Source organism: Pollicipes pollicipes, unplaced genomic scaffold (genome assembly GCF_011947565.3).
Source record: "Pollicipes pollicipes isolate AB1234 unplaced genomic scaffold, Ppol_2.1 Scaffold_4881;HRSCAF=5763_pilon_pilon_pilon, whole genome shotgun sequence".
NCBI classification, from domain to species: domain Eukaryota; kingdom Metazoa; phylum Arthropoda; class Thecostraca; order Pollicipedomorpha; family Pollicipedidae; genus Pollicipes; species Pollicipes pollicipes.
This window is the reverse complement of record NW_023596576.1, coordinates 45,353,859-45,375,791: the sequence shown is the minus strand read 5'-3', so window position 1 is coordinate 45,375,791 and position 21,933 is coordinate 45,353,859. Positions and strand designations below refer to the sequence as shown.

Sequence of the window (21,933 nt, the reverse complement as noted above, 5' to 3'; positions counted from 1 at the left end):
GACCCCAATGATAGCACTCCACATGCGACGCGCGGCGCTCCGCATCATGAGCTGCACTCTTGTTCTGCGTGGATCGGATTCGTGCTGGCCATGTCCCGCCCCGCGCGCTTGGTTCGAACCTCGGGCCGGACGCTCGGGCCGCCGTCCGCCACACCGACACAACCCAGCCCGTGGTCTGACCACCTGCACCCCGTTCGCCTCCAGCCATGTGGCACAAGGCCAAGAAGGTGTCGCTGTCGGGCGGCCAGACGGACGTCAAGGTCGACTTCCCGCTGCCGATCGTGGCCTGCAATCTGATGATCGAGTACGCCGACTTCTACGAGAACATGCAGGTGGGCGCGGCGATGCGACCGGCGGCGGCTCGGCCGCGACGGAGGGCGGGTCTGGTGTTGGCACCGCCGCCCGGGGTTCACGTCATGCTGCGGTCTCGCTGAACGAAGCGGCGGCGTAGGCGTAGGCTGTGGGGAACGTGTGGTGAGCAGATCTGAACTAAATTATGCGTCCGCTGGTGTGTTTCAGTGGGAAAAGTCGGCTGAAAAGTGCGCTAGAAGGGCGTGGGGTGTGTGTGAATAGCCTTCCGAAAGGTAGTGGTGTCAATCCCTGTCCACTAATAAATTTCCATCCTCTGTATTGGCGGTAAAGTTTTTGCACAGAATGGGAGATATCGAGTACTACATCAGGTTGTGTGTCGAAACCTCGAAGGCAAGGCCCCGCCAGTGGAGCGATCGGAGCCGGGCTTCCTCGGCCGGTCGAGGAGCGCTGTCGTGCGTGCGTGTATGTCCTGACGCGCTGCGGCCGCCCGCTCCCCAGGCGTCCTCGGAGACGCTTCAGTGTCCGCGCTGCAGTGCCTCGGTGCCCGCCCACCCGGGCGTTTGCGGCAACTGTGGGGAGAACGTGTTCCAGTGCCACAAGTGCAGGTGAGGACGGCGTGTGAAGGCGGCGCATGGGGGTGGCGCTCCGGAGCTCGAGCTGGCGGAAGGCGGGCAGCCGGGCGCGGGTATGGGGCGGGGCTTGTCGCGCGGTGCAGACTGGTGCCCCATGCGTTTAGTCGTTTTTGCTTGAATCAAGACGCTGACGGAAGATGGACAATGGTACCTTAGGCGGCACATTTGAACCGATCACACCGATCACGCATGAATCGTCCCTTACATAACGTGAGCCGATGAGTGACTTCACTCACATCTACGAAACAACTGACGGCAGCCTTCCGGCACTGCCCGCCCGCCCACAGCATACTGTGAGAACTCTAACGCCGCGCACTGCTCGCACAGAGCCATCAACTACGACGAGAAGGATCCGTTCCTGTGCAACGCCTGCGGCTTCTGCAAGTACGCCAAGTTCGAGTACACGCTGACGGCCAAGCCGTGCTGTGCTGTGGACCCGATTGAGAGTGAGGAGGACCGCAAGAAGGCCGTCGTTAACATCAACGGCCTGCTGGAACGCGCCGACAAGATCTACAAGAAGCTCATGTCCTACAAGCCCACGCTGGAGGTACGGGGGGGGGGGGGGGGCACGACGGGAACGCGCGGAGGCTGTGGTGACGTGCCAGTGTCGCCGCGCGTTGTTGAGTGAAACAGGATACGTGTGGTTACGGGTGTGATGGGCGGGCGCTGGTGCTGGCTTGCGGTGATGACAGTGGAAAAGCGTGCAGCTGCGGGCAAAAAGATGGGCCGGCGGTATCGGTGCTCGAACGCGTGCCGTGCGGAGGACACCGCCGTCGTTGGTAGTGGGCTGATGTTTCCAGTCGTCCTGCAATGTAGCTGGCTCCACGCTGGCTGGGTGTAGCAGGGCACTGCCGGTGTGCTCGACGCCGGCTGCCGTTTCGCAGGCGCTGCTGGCCTGGGTGAACGACCACGGCGGCGAGGTGACGTCGGCGGCGGCGGCGGCGGCAGCGGCGGCCACCGAGCTGGCGGCCGGCGCCGCCGGCAGCCATGTCAGCCGGCCCATACAGCAGGTCGGTGGAGCGCGCGGCTGCCGTCAAGGCCCGCCGAGGGACATCTAAACGCGCGAGGCCAGCCAGTTACTGGAGCACTGATAGTTATGGCCATGTGCGCAATGCGAGACGACAGGCCGAGTGCTTTATTGGGGCCGGACACTTGTGCTCCAAACCTGGGCGGGACGTGATGGTCGTGATCGGAGAGTATGGCGGCCGCTTCGTCATGTCGGCCAGCTTGTGGCTTTGGATGAAGCATGCCGACAAGCGCGCATGGGCGTGCGTATTGTATCCCGTCGCCGTGTTGCCCCGTCGCCGTTGACTGAGATGGGAGTCAGCAAATAGAAGCTGTCGGCCTGATGTGGTAAGCTCGTCTTGCGTCCAGTGCAGTGGTCGCGCCCCTGACCTGAGCCCGTGTCACCAGCTGGCGCTCAAGTACTGCAGCGACTGCCGGCTGGCGTTCGACGACCTGAGCAAGGTCATCCAGAAGGTGCTGGCGTCGCGCCGCGAGCTGCTCCGCTACGACCGGCAGGCGCAGGAGGGCGCCGGCGCCGCCGCCGCCTCGGCGCCCGTCTTCTGTCAGGTGAGGACGCAGTGAGGACGGCGCCGCAGCGAGGACGGGACACGGCTGGCGGGATGGGGTCGGAGGTGAGGGGGATTGGGTCCAGGTGGCTGTGTGCGCTTCTGGGCGCCGGCTGGCTGAGACGTTGGAGGATCGTTGAACGGAGAGTGACTTTCGCAGAATTGGGATGCCAAAACTGGTCCTTGGGGTGCTGAATATTCTGTGTCATCGGGGCTTGTGGTGGAGTCGGTCTGTGGTTTCTTGACTACGTCAGGTCGTGCTTTGTCGTTCACCACCATCACCCATGCACAGCGCCTGCAGCATGACCCGTCGCCAATTTCACGCGGCGAAACTTGGACCCTTCATAGGCTGTGCGTTGTCGATGTGTGGACCATACGTGATTGTCGATATGTGGGCACCTACGTGATTTTACCGACTCTTTACCGACTCTTCGTACACATTAATAAGTAACCATCATGATTAAATTTAAATAGCTGATTTTGCGTCCATATGCATGTTGAGGGCAATCTAAAACTGTCACAGGATGAAGTTCCACTTTATGAAACCCACCAGACTGCCCCACCTTTCTGGAAGTGTCGACCGCGTCTAAGCCTCAGCTCTCGCCTCCGTCCGCCAGGAGACGGCCAGCCACGGCCGCTGCTACGGCTGCAGCAGCGCGTCGGCCGAGTGTTGCGTGACGCTGCTGCGCGCGCTGGCCACGAACCCGCGGCTGCGCGTCACGCTCTGCAGCTACGGCCTGATCCCGCAGCTGCTGGAGCACAACCTGCGCCGAGGCACGCCCCAGGTGAGCCGGCGTCTGTCACGTGTGTGCCGCTGTGGAGCGGGCACGTGGCGAGTGTGCCGGCATGGCCTGTGTCGACGCGTGCCATCGGTAAGGTCGCTTGCGGGGCCGCGGCCGAGCTGAAGTCCCATGATACCGCCGCACTCGCGGTCATTTGACGCATCGCGTGTGTGTCGGTGTGTCCGGAGCCGTGCGACCGTCCGAATGCGGCGGCGGGCTCGCGCTCCCTGACCCCCCCCCCCTCCCCCTTCCCTCCACAGAGCCGTGGCGAGGTGTGCCAGCTGCTCTGCCTGCTCACCAAGGACAACCTGTCGGCCACGCTGGAGCTGAACGAGCTGATCACGAGCCGCGTGCGGCTGGCGCTCTCCAGTGCCATGACCTCCGCCGGCGTGGCGGCCGCCGTGCGCCACGAGATGGCGCTGCTCAGCGCCGCCGTCCAGAAGGAGGACTCGTGCTGGGAGCACCGGCTGAGGTCGGTTCGCCGGTGGCGGCGGCGGAGGGGGCGAGGCTGGGCCAGAGAAGGACGGCACGGGGCGAAGTGGGAGGGACGGGAATGGTGCGGGAAGGCATGCGATGGGGTTTGGGGAGGACACGGTTAGGGTTGGTTAAGGTAAGGCGGAAAAGGGTGGAGGACGGCCGGAGACACGTACTTCTGGCTCGACTAGGCTTGGCTGAGCTTTAGAGTTAGCTGCAGCTGCATGGTGCTTCAACTTGTCTTTCTCGCCGGCTGCTGCCACAAATGGCTTGAACGTGTGGACGTGACGTTGAACGCGGTCGATGGAGCCAATCAAGGCGCGTCAGATGGGCAGAGTGTCCAGCCACGCCCTGCCAGCTGCGACTCAGTCAGTACCGTGCCCGAGCAAAAACAGCTCCGTCTCTGAGGACGCGGGGCGGTCTGCCATCGGCGGCGAGCCGGCTCCGTTGGCCCGGACCTCAGCGACGTTCGCAGCGTGCTGCCGCGCGACGGCTCCCAGTGCTCACCGCGGCCTGTTACACGTTTGCCGGCTGCGCGCGACGGCCGGCGCGGGCGCGCTCCGAGAGGCGCCGCGTCTGACGGGGCATCCCCGCGCAGGTGTGTGGTTCGCATCTTCATGATGGCCGGCAAGGAGCACAAGAACCCGGTGGTGATCGAGTCTGTGACGCTGCCCTGCCTCAAGATCCTGCAGGGCGTCATGCAGCCGCCGACAGCCACCGCCGCCGCCGCCGCCGCCGCGCCGCAGCCGGGCACCTCCGCCGGTGCGGCCGCCGCCAAGGTAGGACGAGCCGCGGTCAGGTGGGCTGAGATCTCAGCGGAGAGGCAGACGCCGGCGAGGAGACGTTCAGGACAGGCTAGGAGAGAGTGCAGGCGCCTCTAGGTGGGCTTGGAACAAAGGATGACCCCTTGCTTCAGGCCGACCCAGGTCGTGATTAAGGGCACCAGAGTTTAGTGATAGACTCTTACACGGAACAGTTCATGTGAAGGATGTTCATTTGGGTTTTAAATGGTTTTGCTGTGTGTGTGCGTGTGGATGCGTGTGTGTGTTTCTTCACCCAAGCATGAAAGCAAAGTTGTCGCACGGCATTTGTCCTTGTTTTGGGAATAGTCCTCGGCGATTGGGTACCCCATCCTGCCACCCCGCTCGAAACATGGTCGGACAGCAAAATAAATGCACTAAGTGCCGCTCATGCAGGACGCCATTCGACGTCAAAGTGTTACCCTTATGCTGTGTCAAGAGTTGCCAAGAAAATGGCAGGACATGTTTGCCAGGAGTGTCTGAAGGCATGCACAAGGACAAATTCCATTCAATTTCGATGGCCGCCAGTGGTAACCCTTAGCACGATCTTGTATACGTGTATTTGCTGTGATGACCATTATGTTGCTGATCATCCTCTAATACTTGAGCTACACTGGCCAATTGTAATGAAATATTGGCATACCACTATCGCTCATAACCACTGCCAGTCTGCTGAATGGAGGGTCAGTGACGGCCTCAGGCTTGGGCAGACAGATCATCAGCGCGCTCACACTATACTTATTTTCAAGCCTGCGCCTCATAACCGCCATCATCGATTCAGCGCGGCAGAACAAACTGCCAAACACACTGTTGTAACATGCTGTTGGTGTTAATATTGTTCAGTTGACGGGTCCCCCCACGTGCAAGTATCATCAGTCCAGCCAGGTGTGGGGGGCGGGGGAGGGGGGGGGGGGGGGGGAGGCGCTTTAATGAGGTCTAGGTTTACGGGTAAGTGCAGCCGTTTCTAAGCCCCTGCTGCGAATCCGGACGCCGGTCTTGCCCTGTGATTGGCCAAATGAAGTGTTGTCGCAGCCTGCAAAGCCGCAAAGCTCCGGTTGTCGCGACGATTTACCCGAGGAATCCTTTTAAAAAAAATAACATACTCTGCACTGTTTCTATTATTTCTGTAGTCGCCAGCCAGCGTCAGCAGCTGACGGCTACAGCGTCAGCAGCGTCAGCAGCAGCCTGTCAACGCTTTAGATGATCACAGGGCACTGGTCATAGTTACATGGTCACGTTGGTTCTGAGACATGAGCGCTGTCCGCGGGGGCAGCCACCACTGGCGCGCTTCAAGGACGAGATCTCAAGCCAATACGGCTGGACGCGCTAATGCTGATCCACTGTTGACATAGCCGGCTTCGCGGGATGTTCACGCCCATTGTACGGCCGCCCCAGGCTTGCACAAGCATAACGAGGTCAAAAACTCCGCCCAGTGGAGGCATGGACGAGCGCCAGGAGGCCATGGCCCCCACCCTGCCCCGATTGGTGGATGGCGGAACCAAAGCAGGTCATGTCCCGCTCTCCCGACACGAGAGCTTCGCATGCGCACGGCTACGCGCGCGGTGCTGATAGACCGTCACTCGACACCACACTCGGTGGATGGCCGTCTTTGGACCCCTCTGCCCAGAGTTCGTGACCTTGGTTACAGATTGTCGGTCACGGGGGAGGTCGAAGCTTTCAGTGCTGGTGACAGGATTTGCCCGCGTGCGTGCATTTGGCTGCCCCTGCCAAACGGTGCTCTCGTTTTTCTGGGAAAGTCGTTTTGACTCAGGGTATGGTAAACATGTTGCCGTCAAGTGGCCGTTTGCGTGAGTGGCCCTTGGCGTCTTTGTGTGATCCTGTCCTGTTCAACTGGCCTTAGCTGGATGTGTGGAGACAGGCCCGGACTACATGACCGTTTCTATGGCGCGGACTCAGTCCCCCGCCCGCATGCGGCCGTAATAACTGGGCAGCTACTGTGTCTTCCGTGAACATTGTGCAGCGCAAACAAGCGGCTCCATTAGGCGGTAAGACTATTTGCTTAGCGGCAGTGAAGCTATGCGACTGGGCGGCTTCCGTTGGTACAGTTTGGACGCGTTTTAAGTGCTCGAGTGGCATTAAAAAATTGAGCTGCGTTTGCTATGGTGGCCGCCTGAGGTGCGCTCGCTCAGACGCCGTAGCCATCGGCTTTGCATCGGCTCCGCCCGTACGGTGTATTGTGTCCCAAGCCGTTCCGTCATTCGCTCGGCAAATATGGTGGTATTCGTCGGCGCATTCAGCGCGGTAATTCAGTTGTATGGCTTTGTGCCCACACGACCGGCGGATGTCCGCTCTGTGGAGCGCTAAATTTCGCTCCGCCGTAATCCTACGTCAGTTTTTGTAGCTCACCAGGCTGGTGTGGTGAGAGTAGCCACTTTACGGAAGTGGCGCTTATACTCGTCGAGTGTCGGAGCTGTGGGGATTGAGTATCTCGCAGTGAATCGCCTTCCCCTGATCGGTCTGTTGAGACGACCGGCCGTCGATAAACAGTATCTTTTTCCTCGAGTAGTATTACCTTTTTTCCTCGGGTAGTATTATCGTTTTGGGAGGCATCGCCTTCAGACCGTTGCTCTCAGTGTCCAAGGCAGCGGAGCGGGCACATGCTACGTTGTCTGATTTTGTGCTTGGCTTGCACTAACACCGCGCTGTTCTGGTGTGCTGCCAACAAGTGTTCGTGGGGAGTATGATACTTGTTGCTTATTTGTGCATACTCTGAATATTTGACATAGTTCCTTGAGATGTGGACACGGGCGCAAACAGTCATCTTAGTTGACGTGACCCTAAAGCCCAACAACTAACCACAAACTCACAGAAGCCTATTGCGCTCGCTGCGCCCATCTCCGACAACGATGGTGCTCTCCAGTCTTGTGCGGACTTTTCCCCATCTGTTGTCCCTCCCTGGTCGTGCTAAGTTCAGTCCCCATTGCACCCACATGGGTCGTTTCCGTCCGTCCAAGGTGCGGCAGACCAACTACCTGTCGCAGACATGTCGCGTGACGACTTTGGTACGTGATTTCGACCAATCGCCATCTCGACCGGCGTGGGCGACGGCCGCCGAAGGAAGTCAGCGGGCATGTATGGGAGTTGTGGGCACCCGGTTCTCATCTGTTCCTCGCGAGCGACGCATGTCTGCTGACCGGTCCGTGACACCGACGGACCCTCTGTCTGACAGTGTGCCCCCCCCCCCCCGGCCGCGCGGGGTCCTCCCTCGGCCGGAGCGCGCGCGCGTGCGTGCATGCGTGCGTGCGTGCGTGTGCTCGTCAGCGGCCGGCTGCCCGTCAGCTGACCTGACGTGTGCGGGCCGCTCCCCAGCCGGCGTCCACGTCCGTCACGGCCGGCGAACAATCGGAGGTGCACCTGAACGCCGCGCGCTGGCTGGAGCAGGCGCCCGGACACTCCTTCGACGCCTGGAGGTCGCGCAAGGTCAAGCGGGGCCGGGAGCCTGCCAAGGGCGCCTCGGTAAGCACTGCGCGGGGGTCGCCAGCCCGGGCTTCGAGTGTGGCCGCCGCGGATGCCGGCTGACATGGCGTGGTCCGGGGAGACAGTGTTAATTTGGCTGGCGGTGTGCGCGCCTGCTCAGTGCGATCGGTTGTTGCCGGCATTTGACGGGCGACCGGGGAGCTGGGACACGCGCCTCCCACTAGGCCTCCTCAGGGACGGCCCGTCCAGCACTCCGCACAGTGGTGTCAGCCCCTGCCGTCAATTGCTACACGTATTGTTACTTCACGGCTGTAGCAGTTCACGTCCCGTACGCGGTTACCACGCGAATGGACAAGCGGCGGCTAGCCCCGCGCTGTCCTCAGCCCGCCGGCGTGGTGCCCTTGTTGGATGTGTCCCGCCGTCCCCCTCCCCATGCGCCCCTCCCACACGCGCGCTCTACTCGCCAGAGGGCGGAGGTACGCGCCCTGTTTCTGATGGAGAAGTACGGCCGACGCTGGCGGCAGCGCACCACCCAATCGGCCATCGCCGTCAACTTCCTGGACACGTCGTGGCTGCGGCGGGTGCTGTTCAGCCCTAGTTCGCGCCAGGCCCGCCAGGTGGCAGCCGATATGGTGGAGACGCTGGCGCACGAGCCGGCCAGGAAGCGCAGGGTGAGTGGGACCGGCGGTCAGGGGACGGAGGTGGGTCAGCAGGGGTCACGGCACTGCGAGCTGGTGTCAGTAGCATGTGGAGTCGGCAGGCTTCGGTGATTTGTTGTTTTAAAAATACAGATGAAGAGGAATGTGGTCAGATCCATGGGAAACTGAATAAAAGGTGTTGCAACTGTATCGGTCAGGCGAAGTGATTTGTCATGGAAACTTGTTATTTCCATTGTCATCTGGCGTCGTCTTCCTCTAATTTTTGTTAAGACCAAGGAGTGCGATTTAACGCAAACCTACAGATACCATTGCTTGGACGCTCTTTTCGCGACGACCGTTTTCGCCACTGGCGACCGAATCCAGGGTGTCGCAGCTGCCCTGTGTGCTGACGCCGCCGCCTCCGCAGATCCTGGACATGCTGGCCTCCTACCTGGGCGACGTCAGCGAGGCCGGCGAGACGGCCGCCGAGTTCATCGGCCTGTACCAGAAGCTCATCAATGCCAACCACTGGAAGTACTACCTGACGGTAGGTGGGGGGGGGGGGGGGGAGCGTGGCAGGCGCCAGCCCAGCGGCGAGCGTGCTTCATTCCCTGCACTTCCCGAAGGAAGACGGAAAACCGTGCTCCGTTCGGCGATCTTCTTCCGAAGTTGTGGGTCATAGACTCGGGTCATCTTCAAAATGTCCTTCCTGGCTTGTTTGAAGCCACATTGCGGCACAGTGTGATGTGGGTGAGTAGGCTATTAGCACTACTAAACACTCACAAACCGGTTGGCATTTCTGGTTTCCCGTCGCCGTCGTCCAGTTAGTTTGGTCCTTTTGACTGGTTTGAGTTATTGCAGCCTCTTGTTTCTCAACTTGCGTAACAAACCAGTCTCCTGTGTGTCACGTTCTTATCGATAGTGTTTTCCTAAGCTTGGTCGCTACTGATACGTTATTACTGTATGACGAAGTCATCTTATAGTCCAGAAGCCACAAAGCAAACTGCCCAATACATCAATTAGGGCACAGAGCAAGCTTCAGCTGCTAGGTGGACGCAGTACGAATTATTCGTCGTGAAACTGGAATGAAGTATACTTAAACTTATTCCGATTTATTAACACCGAAAAGCTCCGAATCCACATATCTAAGGCACGTCTTTCAGTAGCCGCGGAACTTAACACCATGCAATACAAGCAAACGTAACAACGCGACCGGCGGAAGAGTTTGCGCCACACGATGCAAGCAAAAGTAACAACGCGACCGGCGGAAGAGTTTGCGCCATACGATGCAAGCAAAAGTAACAGCGCGACCGGCGGAAGAGTCCCAAAGTGCTCTGGCAGTGGCCTGCTTTAACTTGGGTGGTAGCTGTGGCGTACGTGCCAGACGCGACATTTCTGTCGCACGTTTGCGTAAAGTGCGCCTCCATTCCTTGCCGGAGAGCGCGACTCGGGAGGCATCTGCTCGCGTGTGTGGCAGACGCGGCGTTTCCGTCGCGCGTTTGCGTGAGGTGCGCGCCCGCGCCTTATCGGACAGCCCGGCGCCGTATGCATCAGGTGTGCGAGCGGCGCCGTACGTCGTGCGTCTTGTGCCCCAGCCGAGCAGTCGGCAGCGCCGCTGCCGCCGCCGCCGCTGCCGCTGCCGACGCCGCCGCTGCCAGCCGGTCGCTCTCCCTCGCTCCGCGACTACTGGGCCAGCGCGGCGCCGGCCGCGACTGGGTGGACCGGCGTGAGCTTCGCCTTGACCGGCTGCCGACGGCGGCGGCAGCGGGCGACCAGCGTGCGCAGAGCACCCTCCAGCAGCTGCACGGCCGAGACCACGGACAGGCCGAGCAGCAGGCCGAGGGAGCCGCCCAGGTCGGAGAGCAGGTCGTTGCCGATGTAGCTGGCGCGCTCTCGGATGAGGTCGGCCACGTACGGCCAGGTGACGCTGACCACCGAGCTGTTGTCCCGGAGCAGGCTCTCGGAGGTGATAAGCTTGGTCACCTGCAGCTGGTAGGCGGTGGTGGTGCAGGCGGCCACGCAGCGCTGCGGGCAGACGTCCGGCTCGGGCACGCTGAAGTCCTTGGACAGCAGCGGCACGAAGGTGCGCGAGTTCGCGCAGAGCGGCACGGACGCGTCGCTCCACGGCGGCCTGCAGCCGACGACGCGCGAGCGCTCGGCCCAGCGGCAGAGCACGAGGCAGCGCGGCCGCGAGTAGCCGGCGTCGGCGCGGCACGGCCGCCGCCGCAGCGACAGCAGGTGCCGCTGCCGCGCCGACAGCCGCAGCTGCACCACCTCGCCGGCGCGCACCGTCAGCGACGGCGTCAGCTCGGCGTCGTCGAAGTCAACGTCGACGATGGGCGTGGCGGCGCCGTGCACGAACAGGTCGACGTTGGACGTCGCCGTGCGGCCCCTGTAGCCCTGGATGGTGTAGTCGGCCGGGTCGCTGTGCAGCCGCAGTGTCAGGCGCTTCTTGCGGTTGAAGACCATCGGCCCGCTCGGCGTGAAGGTGTAGCAGAGGCCGCGCCGGTACATGCCGAATGTCCAGTTGCCCTGCGGCGTGGTGTCCTGCCGGTCTTGGCTGGGCTTGCACAGCGGCCGGTTGCAGTCGCGCACGACCGAGCGCAGCGTCGGCGCCGCCTTCACCCAGAACTCGTCGATGCGGCGCTGGCCCCAGGGGAAGGTGCTCCACTTGATGGCGTTGCCGGCGCGGTTGAGGGCGTGCCAGGCGCGCGCCACGGTCCGGTTGAACTGGTTGCTGTCGCAGACGGTGAAGGCGGGGAACGGGGCCTCCTTCAGCCCAGAGATGATGTCCATGTCGACCGCCACCGGCTCGTCCAGGTACCGAAGCACGTGCTGACGGCACTGGAACGGCGGCCGGCGCGTGAGGGCGCCACGCTTGGTCGAAATAAGCCGGAGAGCTGCGTGGGGGAGGTGGAAGTGAGGCGGCAGGCGTAGGTTTTTTTGTGATTTAAGTCTTCGCTGATCTCGTTCCTTGCATATTCTTTGGTTTTGTCACAGCTTGTGATTCAATGCTCGGAGCTGCCGTTTGGAATCTTATAGCATTTTGTTTTAGATTGAATACGTAAATACATGCCTTTAAAGCCAGCTGATATTGGAGAAATTGAAAACTGCAAGACGTTACCACAAATGTGATTTACCCATTCGCCATGAAACTCTGTAACCATGGTATGGAAATTGTGTTTTGAGGACAAGTCGGCCAACAATACATCTTGCGGAATAGGAACCTTGCATAAGCTGGTGTTACGTATACATCTGTGATGCATCATTGGCCGTGATCGTCGTGCCTCAAATGCCTGGATGATAAACCTCATCTTATTTCTAGGGTTGTCATGTCTGTCGTGTGTTTGATCCATGTACATGATGCATGCCGAGCCAGCGGTGAAGGTCATTGTGTCACGGTGCGGCAGTATGTGGGCTTCATTGCGTCAGTTTGGTTGTGCAAAACGTTTGCATTGTTCCATTCAAGTTTATATGATACTTTAGGTTAGTTAGAGGTTAGGTTGGTGTATCCTATTTTGATTAGGTCGTAATCAACATGTAGCGTCTCAGGTACTGAGGTACTTAGGCACTCAGGTGCTTATGTCGTTTGGAGAGGGGGGGGGGGGGGGGGGCTTGTGGCTGAGTGGGTGGCCCTTCGGCTCTCACATGAGGGAGGAAAAGGGGAGGGGGAACAAGAGGGCGACAACGACGCCGGCCGCATCCCCCTTAAGAGAAACGCTTGCGTATGACGTGTGGGGCGTCGAAGGTCACGTATCACAAGTTTTACTGACAACATGGTTGCCTTATGTTCGCATTGTCGTACTCAACGCCCTTCACGTCTCATACATACTGGCGACTGTTGTGCTTGCCAAGATTATGTGTTCCGGGGCTTCGCAAAGGTCACTGCGGTGCCGACATGGCGCGCGACGCCGGAGCGCGGCCCATCTCGCGCTCCGGAGCCTCAGTCGGCGACGGCCGCCTCCCTGGCCCGTCCCGCTCACCTGCATGGCGAACAGCACACTGCAGGCGGCGATGAGCACCAGGTAGAACAGGACGAGCATCGGTGACCTGTCGGCCCCCGCCATGTCGTCCGCTGGCGCCGCCGTCCTCTCGCCACCGGCGTCGGGCCCCGCCTGTCCGCCGCTGCCACGCTCCCCCCGTTTTGTACGGCGATCCGCCGCCGGCGGCTGGGGCGCCATCGACTCCGGCGCGGCTGCCCGCTCGGGCGGGCGGCGCGCCGCCGCGGCCCCCGGCGCGTCGGTAGGTTTTGCGGCGGGGGCGCCGGTAGGCTCCCGCCGCCCGGCGTTGACACACGACGGCCGGCGCCGCGGGGTTCGGACGCCGGCGGCCGCTGCCGGCGCCGGGTAATGGCGGTCGTGGTCACGGCAGGTGCTCGCGGACTAATTAGGTGGCTCGTCCGACCTCCCGCGCGGTGGCACCACGTCCTCGCCGACTCTTTGAGCGCCGTCCGGACACTGGGCACTGACAGAGCAGCAGAGCCCACCGGCGGCGCGGCTTGTTGACCCGGGCCTGCTGGGCGACCGGCCAGCGGAGCGAATGGAGCACGCGGGACACGAGTCGAGGGCAATACAATGGCTGTGTACTCAATGTCTTCCTTTCCTAATTGGCTGTCTGGTGGAAAAGCGATGATTGATGATCGGATGTAGACTGTACACGGGTATAAAAATAGCGTGCTTGAACTTGAATACGTAGAAAGGCTAGCTAATTGCCGATTATTCCTATATATATATATATATATATATATATATATATATATATATATATATATATATATATGACGTGGTGTCAGTCACTCGCCAACCTGAACCTGAACCTGAACCTGAACCTGAACCTGAACCTGAACCTGAGCTTCGCCGGGCCCACCTGCATGGCGCCGGCTTCGCACGTGCGCGGGCTGCAGTCGTTCGCACGTCCGGCAGTCTCTCTGCGCCGCGTCGCAAACGCGCCTGATGACTCCACGCCCGCTGCGTTCCAGACCAAGGGCATCCTGGGGCTGCTGGCCGACCTCATCACCAAGGAGATCGAGAGCCTCAACAAGCTGGAGGAGACGACTCTCAACAGTGATTTGTCTCAGGGTGAGTTCGCTGTCGGGCGGTGTCGGAGCGATTCATCACCGCCTGCGGGGCTGCCGTTTCGGGGCGGCGTCCAGTAGCTACAAGCGCGTCTGTGGTCGCATGCAACCGACGGAGCTGAGACGCCACAGGATGTGCCGCAGACTTCACCATAGCTTACACGTGACCCTCAGCATAACTGTGCCACCGGAAGCGCGTAGTGATAGTTGACAATACATTTATAGCCCGACACTACAGACTGTAAAGGATCGCTTTCGAGTGGGCGCAAAATGACCTCGATGCTGACGCGCCATTAACCATCAAACCTCCACCTTGAAGCTTCTGCGTTGTCAGTGAAGGTATAGGGCGCGCGGGATCTGTATTGTGTTTATTATACACATATACTTAAATGACATGTGTTATTGGGTGCTTCTGGTCATGCTCGCCACGACGTCAGTGTTGTATAACGATAAAAATAGAAGGGTAAGAAATAATATAGGAATAGAAATGCATATAACAGATAATAATATAATAGGTAATATGATAGGTAATAGGGCAATAAGCAAAATAGGTAATAGGTAGGGTAATATAAAAGGTAAGAAACAGACAGGACAGAAAGAAATAGACAGAAATAGACAAATCGACGTCAGCTGACCCTCGGCCATCTCCGCTGGCGGCAGGGTACGCGCTGAAGGAGCTGACGGACCTGCTGGCCTCCTTCCTGGAGCTGGAGAGCGTGCGCAGCCGGCACAAGGCGCGCCTGCTCGGCACCGTGCTGCACGGATACCTCTCGCTGCGCCGGCTGGTCATCCAGCGCACCAAGCTGGTGGACGAGACGCAGGAGCGCCTGCTGCAGCTGCTGGAGGACATCACGTCCGGTGAGTCGGGCCGTCGCGCCAGAGGCGGAAGGCCCAGTGATGGTGCCGGCCGTCCTGGCGACCGCGTGCGTCGGCACGGCGTGCCGTGTCTAGTCTGCAGTCTGTGACGCATGGCGCCGGCCGTCCTGGCGACCGCGTGCGTCGGTACGGCGCTCTGTGCCCAGTCTTCGGTCTGTGTCGCATAGCGCCGGTCGTCCTGGCGACCGCGTGCGTCGGTACGGCGCTCCGTGTCCGGTCTTCATTCGGTGCCGCTGTTCAGGCTTTGTCGGCCAGCCAGTTTTTGTAACGCTTGGGGTGATCTATAAGACTGCACCGTGGGACAAGGCCATTTCGAGTTTGGCGCAGTCTCCCGCCCCTGAGCCCGATGCGCCGCCGCCGCGAGTCCCGTGCGCGCGCGCTCGCTGCCCGCCAACCCGGCCGCTCGCACTCTGCGCGCGCGTGCCCGACCTGACCACCCTGGCCGGCGGCCGGCAGGCACCGAGGCGGAGACGCGCCGGTTCATGGCCATCTGCGTGGAGACGGTGGCGCGCTACGGCCGCGGCGACGTGCGCACGCCCGTGTTCATCTTCGAGCGGCTGTGCTCCATCATCGAGCCGGAGGTGAACGAGATCGGGCCGTTCCTGCTCAGCCTGGAGAAGGACCCGCAGCAGGAGGACTTCCTGCAGGTGAGACGCGTGCCACCGGCCGCCATCCTGGGGCGCTGTGGGGGCTGTCGGCGCCCCGCGGGCTCACGAGCTGCTCTGGGGGACGCTGCGTTGGGACATATGTGATTAGCTGTCCAGTTGAGTGGCTGGAAACGCTCTAACTTTGGAACGTGTGCGCGTGATGTTGGCCTCGGCGTATCGCCATCGGCGTCTTCATCGCATGGTGCTGACACTGGTTCAGCATCTCGGAGCGTTCGTAGCCACGTACCGGGGATGGAGCGAACCGACACGCGCCCGGCGCGAGGGTAGGCTGGCGGCCGCTGACCGCCGTCCTGTCCGCCAGGGTCGGATGGTGGGCAACCCGTACCCGTCGACCGACGCCGGCATGGGCCCGCTGATGCGTGACGTCAAGAACCGCATCTGCCGCGACTGTGAGCTGGTCGCGCTGCTCGAGGACGACACCGGCATGGAGCTGCTGGTCAACAACAAGATCATCTCGCTGGACCTGCCCGTCAAGGAGGTGAGGTGACGCCGCCGGCGGACGGTGGGGCGGTGCGCCCGGCTGCCCGGCATGGAGCGGGCCCTGGGGTCTCTGGCAGAGTTACGTTTGGTGAGACTTGATCTCCATGTCGGGCACCTGAAAAGCGAGGTGGGGGTAACTGGCGGTATCCCCTTACCATTGTATTTGTACCGAAATTTCGAATATACCTATAGCAGGTGTGGATTGACTTGTTTGACTTCGAACACCGTTATGATAACATTGCCATGAGTCTCGGTGGGAGTGCCGGGTGCCCACATATCAGCGTGACGGCTCCGGCTGCGCGTGCCGCCTGTAGACTGGTGTGAGGCCGGTGACCCTGACACGTGATCGCGCCCACCAGGTGTACCGCAAGGTGTGGCTGCCGTCGGCCAGCAGCGACACGGAGCCGATGCGGATCGTGTACCGGATGCGCGGCCTGCTCGGAGACGCCACCGAGGAGTTCATCGAGTCGCTGGAAACTAAGACGGACACGGATCGCGACGACGAGGAGACCTACCGCATGGCCAACGTCATGAGCGACTGTGGCGGCCTCCAGGTGCGTGGTGTGCTGGCTTTGGTGTAGAACACTCGGCCAACTGTAGCCGCTAAGGTTCCAGGCATGCTGGGCATCTCTAAAGCTGTACAAGTTACACACCACTGAAGCGCAGCCCGTGTTCCACAGACTGTGATACGTCTCCACCCGTCATAATCGTCCCACCGGCGTGACCTTTTTGACGCCACAAGAGCAGCGACTGACTGTGTCAGTGGCTCCGCGTCACCACCGCCGGTCCCCAGCCCTCGACCCGCCCGGACGGCGCCCCTCTGGCTGTTGCCCCCCACCGGCCGCCCCTCACCGGCCGCCCCTCTGGCGGCCTCCCCTCGGGCGGCCTCCCCTCGGGCGGCCTCCCCTCGGGTGGCCTCCCCTCACCGGCCGCCCCTCACCGGCCGCCCCTCCGACGTCCTCCCCTCGGTCGGCCTCCCCTCGCCCGTCGCCCTTCACCGGCCGCCCCTCTGACGTCCTCCCCTCGGGCGGCCTCCCCTCACCCGCCGCCCCTCACCGGCCGCCCCTCTGACGTCCTCCCCTCGGGCGGCCTCCCTCACCCGCCGCCCCTCACCGGCCGCCCCTCTGATGTCCTCCCCTCGGGCGGCCTCCCCTCACCCGCCGCCCCTCACCGGCCGCCCCTCTGACGGCCTCCCCTCTGGCGGCCTGCCCTCACCGCCGGCGCCGGCCGTCGACAGGAGCTGCTGCGCCGGATGGAATACATCGACGACCTGCAGCGGTGCCGTCCGCTGCTGACCGTGCTGCTCCGGCTCACCGGGCTCTGCATCAAGACCAAGCGGAACCGGACGGCGCTGACGCGGCCGGAGCTGCGCGCCGTGGCCGTCATGCTGCGCCTGCTGGCGCTCTGCCTGCGCGCCGACCCGGAGCTGGTGGCCGGCCCGCCCGGCGGGCCCACCGTCACGCAGCAGCTGCTTGAGGTCAGGCCGGGTCACTGGCGGGGGGGGGGGGAGGGCGACTGACTGGTGCTGGGCGCTGTGGAGTCGTAGTATTCCCCGGATACTGGCTGTTGAAGTTTTTTTTTTTTGGGGGGGGGGGCGGGCAGATTTAGCGCTGGTGGGTTGTGCTGCCAGCTGTTGGTGTGAACAGTGCCTGCTAAGTGGAGATGTGACGAGACGGCAGCGGCCCAAGGTTAGCTTGGTGGGCAGCGCACCTGCTTGCGGTTGATAGCGGTTTGTGTGTGGGTGTGTGGGGGAAGGCGCGGCAGCTTATCATTGTGTTGGCGATGCAGCTTTGTGGAGGGGGGGGGGGAGGAGGGGGCAGTGTAAGTGCGACTTGGCAGATGCTCGCCGCGTTTGCGAGGCGGGCGGCACTAGTTGGAGACACTGGCTGCATTGCGGCCTTCGTGGGCGTACGCCTCAGACAGAGACCAGAGCAGCCGCGGCCCCGCCCCAATCTCCAGCTCCATGTGACCGCTCACGCCCCCGCGGGCGGAGCGGCACGTCTGGCCGCCGGCCCTCTGACGCGCTCGTCTCGCTCCGCGTCGGCAGATCATGGCCGTGGTGCTGGCCGAGGCGACGTCGCTGGACCTGGACGTGTACCGTCGGTTCGCCACCACCTGCGGCTCGGTGGACGAGATCCGGCTGCTGCTGTCGCACGTGAACACGGCCCAGGTCAGCGGTCGGGGCCGGGGCGCCGGCACGGGCGGCACGTTTGTGGCGCGGTGCGCCGAGGTCGTAAGCGGCGTTGAGGGGTGCTCCTGCTTTCGGCTGCGACGTCTGGCGGTGTCCCCAGCTGTACGGTGCGCGTGGGAATGAACTGGGCTGATGGCGCATGTAGTTCAGCTTGGGTACATTTATCTCACTAATGTAACAATACCGGCTGGTGCTGCCTAATTATAAGTAAAACGTAGAAAACAGCGTTTATTTATTATATTTCGGTCGTCCGTGGTGCCGCCCGTTGTGCCTTACCCGCTGGACCCCTCGCCTGGCACCAGTGACGACGCCGTCGTCGGCCGCTGGTCCGACCGCCCCGCTGACCTGAGCCTCCCTGTGCCGGCAGAGCAAGGGCGCCGGCGCGCTGCTGCAGCAGCTGATGCGCGTGCTGCCCTTCCTGACGTTCGGCTCGCAGGAGAAGATGCGCCTGCTCATCGACCACTTCCAGCCGGTGCTGGACTTCGACGAGCTGGATGCGCAGCACACGGCCGAGGCGGCGGCGCAGCTCGAGTCGCTCTGCGCGCTCACTGCCGGCATCGAGACCAACTGCATGGGCAACCAGCTCAAGGACATGTTCGTCGAGGCCGGCGTGGTGGAGCGCGCGCTGGCCTATCTGCGCGATCACGCGCCGCCCGGCAAGAAGGCCCTGCTCAACACCAACGACGAGCAGTGGAAGAGCTTCCTGGCGCGGCCGGCGCTCAACTACGTGCTGCGCGTGCTGGCCGGCCTGGCCACCAAGCACGAGCCGACCCAGCTGGCGGTGGCGGCTGAGAGCATCCCGATCATCCACCGGCTGGAGCAGGTGTCGTCCGACCAGCACGTCGGCTCGCTGGCCGAAAACCTGCTGGAGGCGCTGCGCACCAACCGCCAGGTGGGGCTGCTGCCGAGACGGAGGGGGAGGGGAAGGGGCGGACCTACGGTCAGCCAACGGGCACATCTGTGAATGAGACGTTCAGTTCTCCATTGTGACCGTGCAAATGTATGGTCGTGTTCCTTTTCCGTGCCTTTGGTGGCACGAAGCTGTCTTTGTCGGATCGCAACTGACGTGGAACGAAATCCTTTGCGGTACGGTGCCTCGCCCGTCGACTGACATTTGATTTGCCCGCGTGTTCAGCAGACGTGTGATATGTGGCTGCATGAACCCGACCCAGTCCCTCACCGTTTCGCCGCGTCGCCGCCAGGTGGCCACCAAGATCGAGCAGGTGCGCAAGCAGACGCGGCAGGAGAAGAAGCGGCTGGCCATGGCCATGCGGAAGCACCAGCTGGGCGCGCTCGGGATGCGCGCCAACGACAAGGGCCAGGTGGTGATCAAGTCGTCGGTGCTGCGCCAGCTGGACGACATCAGCGACGAGCAGGGCCTGACGTGCGTCATCTGCCGTGAGGGCTACAAGTTCCAGCCCACCAAGGTGCTGGGCATCTACACGTACACCAAGCGCTGCCCGCTGGACGACGCCGAGCCCAAGCAGCGCAAGACGATGGGCTACACGACCGTGACGCACTTCAACCTGGTGCACGTGGACTGCCACATGGCGGCGGTGCGGCTGGCGCGCGCGCGCGACGAGTGGGAGTCGGCGGCGCTGCAGAACGCCAACACCCGCTGCAACGGCCTGCTGCCGCTCTGGGGGCCGCAGGTGGCCGAGTCGGCCTTCGCCCACTGTCTGGCGCGCCACAACACGTACCTGCAGGTCAGTCGTGGCGCGCTCCGGCGGGCGCGAGGGGGCGCTTTGTCCGGCGCGTCACGGGATAGGCGAGCGGGCCGGTTAAGGGTGAGGGTGGGCTGTTGTGGTGAGGGGGCCGTCGTCAGGCGCGTGAGTTCGTGCCTGGTAGTCAGTCGTGGTACGCTCTGACGGCGAGGTAGACGCTTAGTCACCCCCGCCGGCACATCAGCTGACTCCGGAAACGTAGGGGGAGGGGGCTCCTCATGGTTCGGTGGGTACGTTGGTGCATGTTGTTTGGTCTGGTAGATGGGCTGAGGGAGACGTGGCAGGCATATTTTTGTGGGCTGGTGAGTGGGCCGGGAGAGACCGGGCGGTGGGATGTCTGGGTGCGGCGTCGGCCACAGGCAACTAGGCCGTTGCCGCGGTGGCGCGTGCCTGGCACCTCCCGTAGTTTCAGGATTTTGAATAGGAAGCAAGCCCAGCGGTAGTCAGGAATCCTGACCTAGTATGGTCTAAATAGAACCTAGCTGCGCGCTTCTGTTGTGGAGTATGAGCCCTGCCAGACCGTCTGATTCTGGCTTCCAAACGCCACGATTTAGATCGCTTGCCCCGGCGCCCGGGGCCCTGCTCGTCGCGGCAGCCTGCGTGTCGCCGGATGGCGTGCGTCGTCTCCGTAACTAACCGGTCCGGCCGTCCCAGGAGAGCACCGGACACCGTGATGTCGGATACCAGACGACCGTGCACGACCTGAAACTGCTGCTGCTGCGCTTCGCCCAGGAGCGCAGCTTCAGCGACGACTCTGGCGGCGGCGGGCCGCAGAGCAACGTCTACATCATCCCCCACCTGATGCACATGGCGCTGTACGTCATCAACAGCACGCGCATCGGGCAACGCGAGCTCAAGAACGTGACCACGCAGCTGGAGGCGACCGCCGACCGCTGGGTGGAGACGAGCTTCGAGCCGGACGGGCCGCTCTTCTGGCTGGCCATGGCGCCGCTGGTGCTGGCGCCGGACGGCTGGCGCCGGCTGCGGCTCCGCTCGCTGGCGCGCCTGCTGGTGCTGGCACAGGCGCGCCACGTGCAGCCGGGCGGCGGGCGCGCGCTGACGGAGCGCGCGCCGCAGTCGTTCGCCGTGTACCGGCCGTACCTGATCTTCTTCGGCCTGGTGGACGGGCTGTACGGCACCGTACTGGCACGCGCGCCCGCCGACGGCGACTGGTGCGCCGCGCTGGCCGAGTACATCCGCCACCACGATCAGCAGCTGCTGGAGGCGTGCGACCGGCTGCTGCGCGCCTACCAGCAGGAGATGCTGCCGTGCGCCTCGCTGCAGGAGATGTTTGACGTGCTGGGCGTGCTGGCCGAGACGGGCGAGCCGGACGCCTTCCTGCGCGACGCCCTGCAGCAGGTGCCCTGAGCGCCGACGGCTGGCCGGCCGCAGCGGCGAGCCCGGCGTCTGCCTGCGAGCGTGCGCTGTGGCGGCGGTCCGTCGTCTGCCCGCCGCTGAGAGCAAGCTGCCTCTGAGCGGCGGGGCAGGCCGTGCGGACTCGCGGCCGGCGGGCGCCGGTGCCGGCTCCGCTGCGACCGGCGGTCGCCGGTGCCGGCTCCGCTGCGACCGGCGGTCGCCGGGGCCGGCGGTGTAACCGGAATGTTTACACGGCTTTAGGTGTTGCGATTTCCCGGATAAGCTACGCACGCTCGGTTTCGCTTCGGAGAGATGTTTGTTTCAGCGCGGGAAAGAATAACGTTTTAGTCGGCTGTTATCACGTAATTGGGTTTGGCTGTTCTCATCACTCTGGTGCCGGTGTTTTGCCCCTCGGGTTGTTTTATTAACGCAATGCCTATGCCTATGATATGCTTGAAATAAATATTCACCCTCTAGTCCTCACCACCGCTGTGTGTAGTAGCCCAGGAAGGTCCGTGACGTCTGGACGAAAGCTCTCGAAACGACCGTCGGAGATCTGAACGGATTATGTGGATACGTCATGGCTGACAAGCATGTAATGTCTGCCGCGGATTTCGGAAAAAGTGCGGTTTGCCATACCGAGTTATCTCCTGGCTGAGGCGGATCAACGCCACAGCGAGAGTCATTCCGCACATGGGACCGGCGGGTATCGTCCACCAACCCTGCGTCGCCCCTGGATGTAAATCCGCCTGTCGCAGCTGCTCGTTCGGGGCTCGTCCGCCCGGGGTAGAGGCCCGCTCGGAGATTGCCTCGGCCTGTGTTGTGACTGCATGACCTGGGTCTTATGCTCTCAAGCGGACGGATGACGCGGACGAAAGCTTGGGGCGTCACCAAGGCGTAGAATCACAGGACGGGGG

The 21,933-nt window shown here is 62.4% G+C and overlaps 1 protein-coding gene across 1 annotated transcript in view; it reads left to right on the top strand.

Annotated features, from left to right (window-relative positions):
• The window catches only part of LOC119100459 (E3 ubiquitin-protein ligase UBR4), a 28,481-nt gene extending 7,377 nt beyond the window's left edge, over positions 1-21,104 (top strand). Inside the window, exons 14-35 of the mRNA XM_037223552.1 lie at positions 205-332; positions 811-917; positions 1,272-1,491; positions 1,829-1,954; positions 2,358-2,516; positions 3,133-3,300; positions 3,558-3,769; positions 4,370-4,550; positions 7,902-8,048; positions 8,477-8,680; positions 9,075-9,194; positions 13,626-13,725; positions 14,382-14,579; positions 15,054-15,244; positions 15,567-15,743; positions 16,105-16,299; positions 16,983-17,222; positions 17,793-17,915; positions 18,304-18,828; positions 19,139-19,642; positions 20,315-20,622; positions 20,713-21,104. Coding sequence (XP_037079447.1) covers positions 205-332; positions 811-917; positions 1,272-1,491; positions 1,829-1,954; positions 2,358-2,516; positions 3,133-3,300; positions 3,558-3,769; positions 4,370-4,550; positions 7,902-8,048; positions 8,477-8,680; positions 9,075-9,194; positions 13,626-13,725; positions 14,382-14,579; positions 15,054-15,244; positions 15,567-15,743; positions 16,105-16,299; positions 16,983-17,222; positions 17,793-17,915; positions 18,304-18,828; positions 19,139-19,642; positions 20,315-20,622; positions 20,713-21,028 — 4,649 coding nt within the window. The 3' untranslated portion in view covers positions 21,029-21,104. The remainder of the gene's footprint in view (positions 1-204; positions 333-810; positions 918-1,271; positions 1,492-1,828; positions 1,955-2,357; positions 2,517-3,132; positions 3,301-3,557; positions 3,770-4,369; positions 4,551-7,901; positions 8,049-8,476; positions 8,681-9,074; positions 9,195-13,625; positions 13,726-14,381; positions 14,580-15,053; positions 15,245-15,566; positions 15,744-16,104; positions 16,300-16,982; positions 17,223-17,792; positions 17,916-18,303; positions 18,829-19,138; positions 19,643-20,314; positions 20,623-20,712) is intronic.
• The last annotated feature ends 829 nt before the right edge of the window (positions 21,105-21,933 follow it).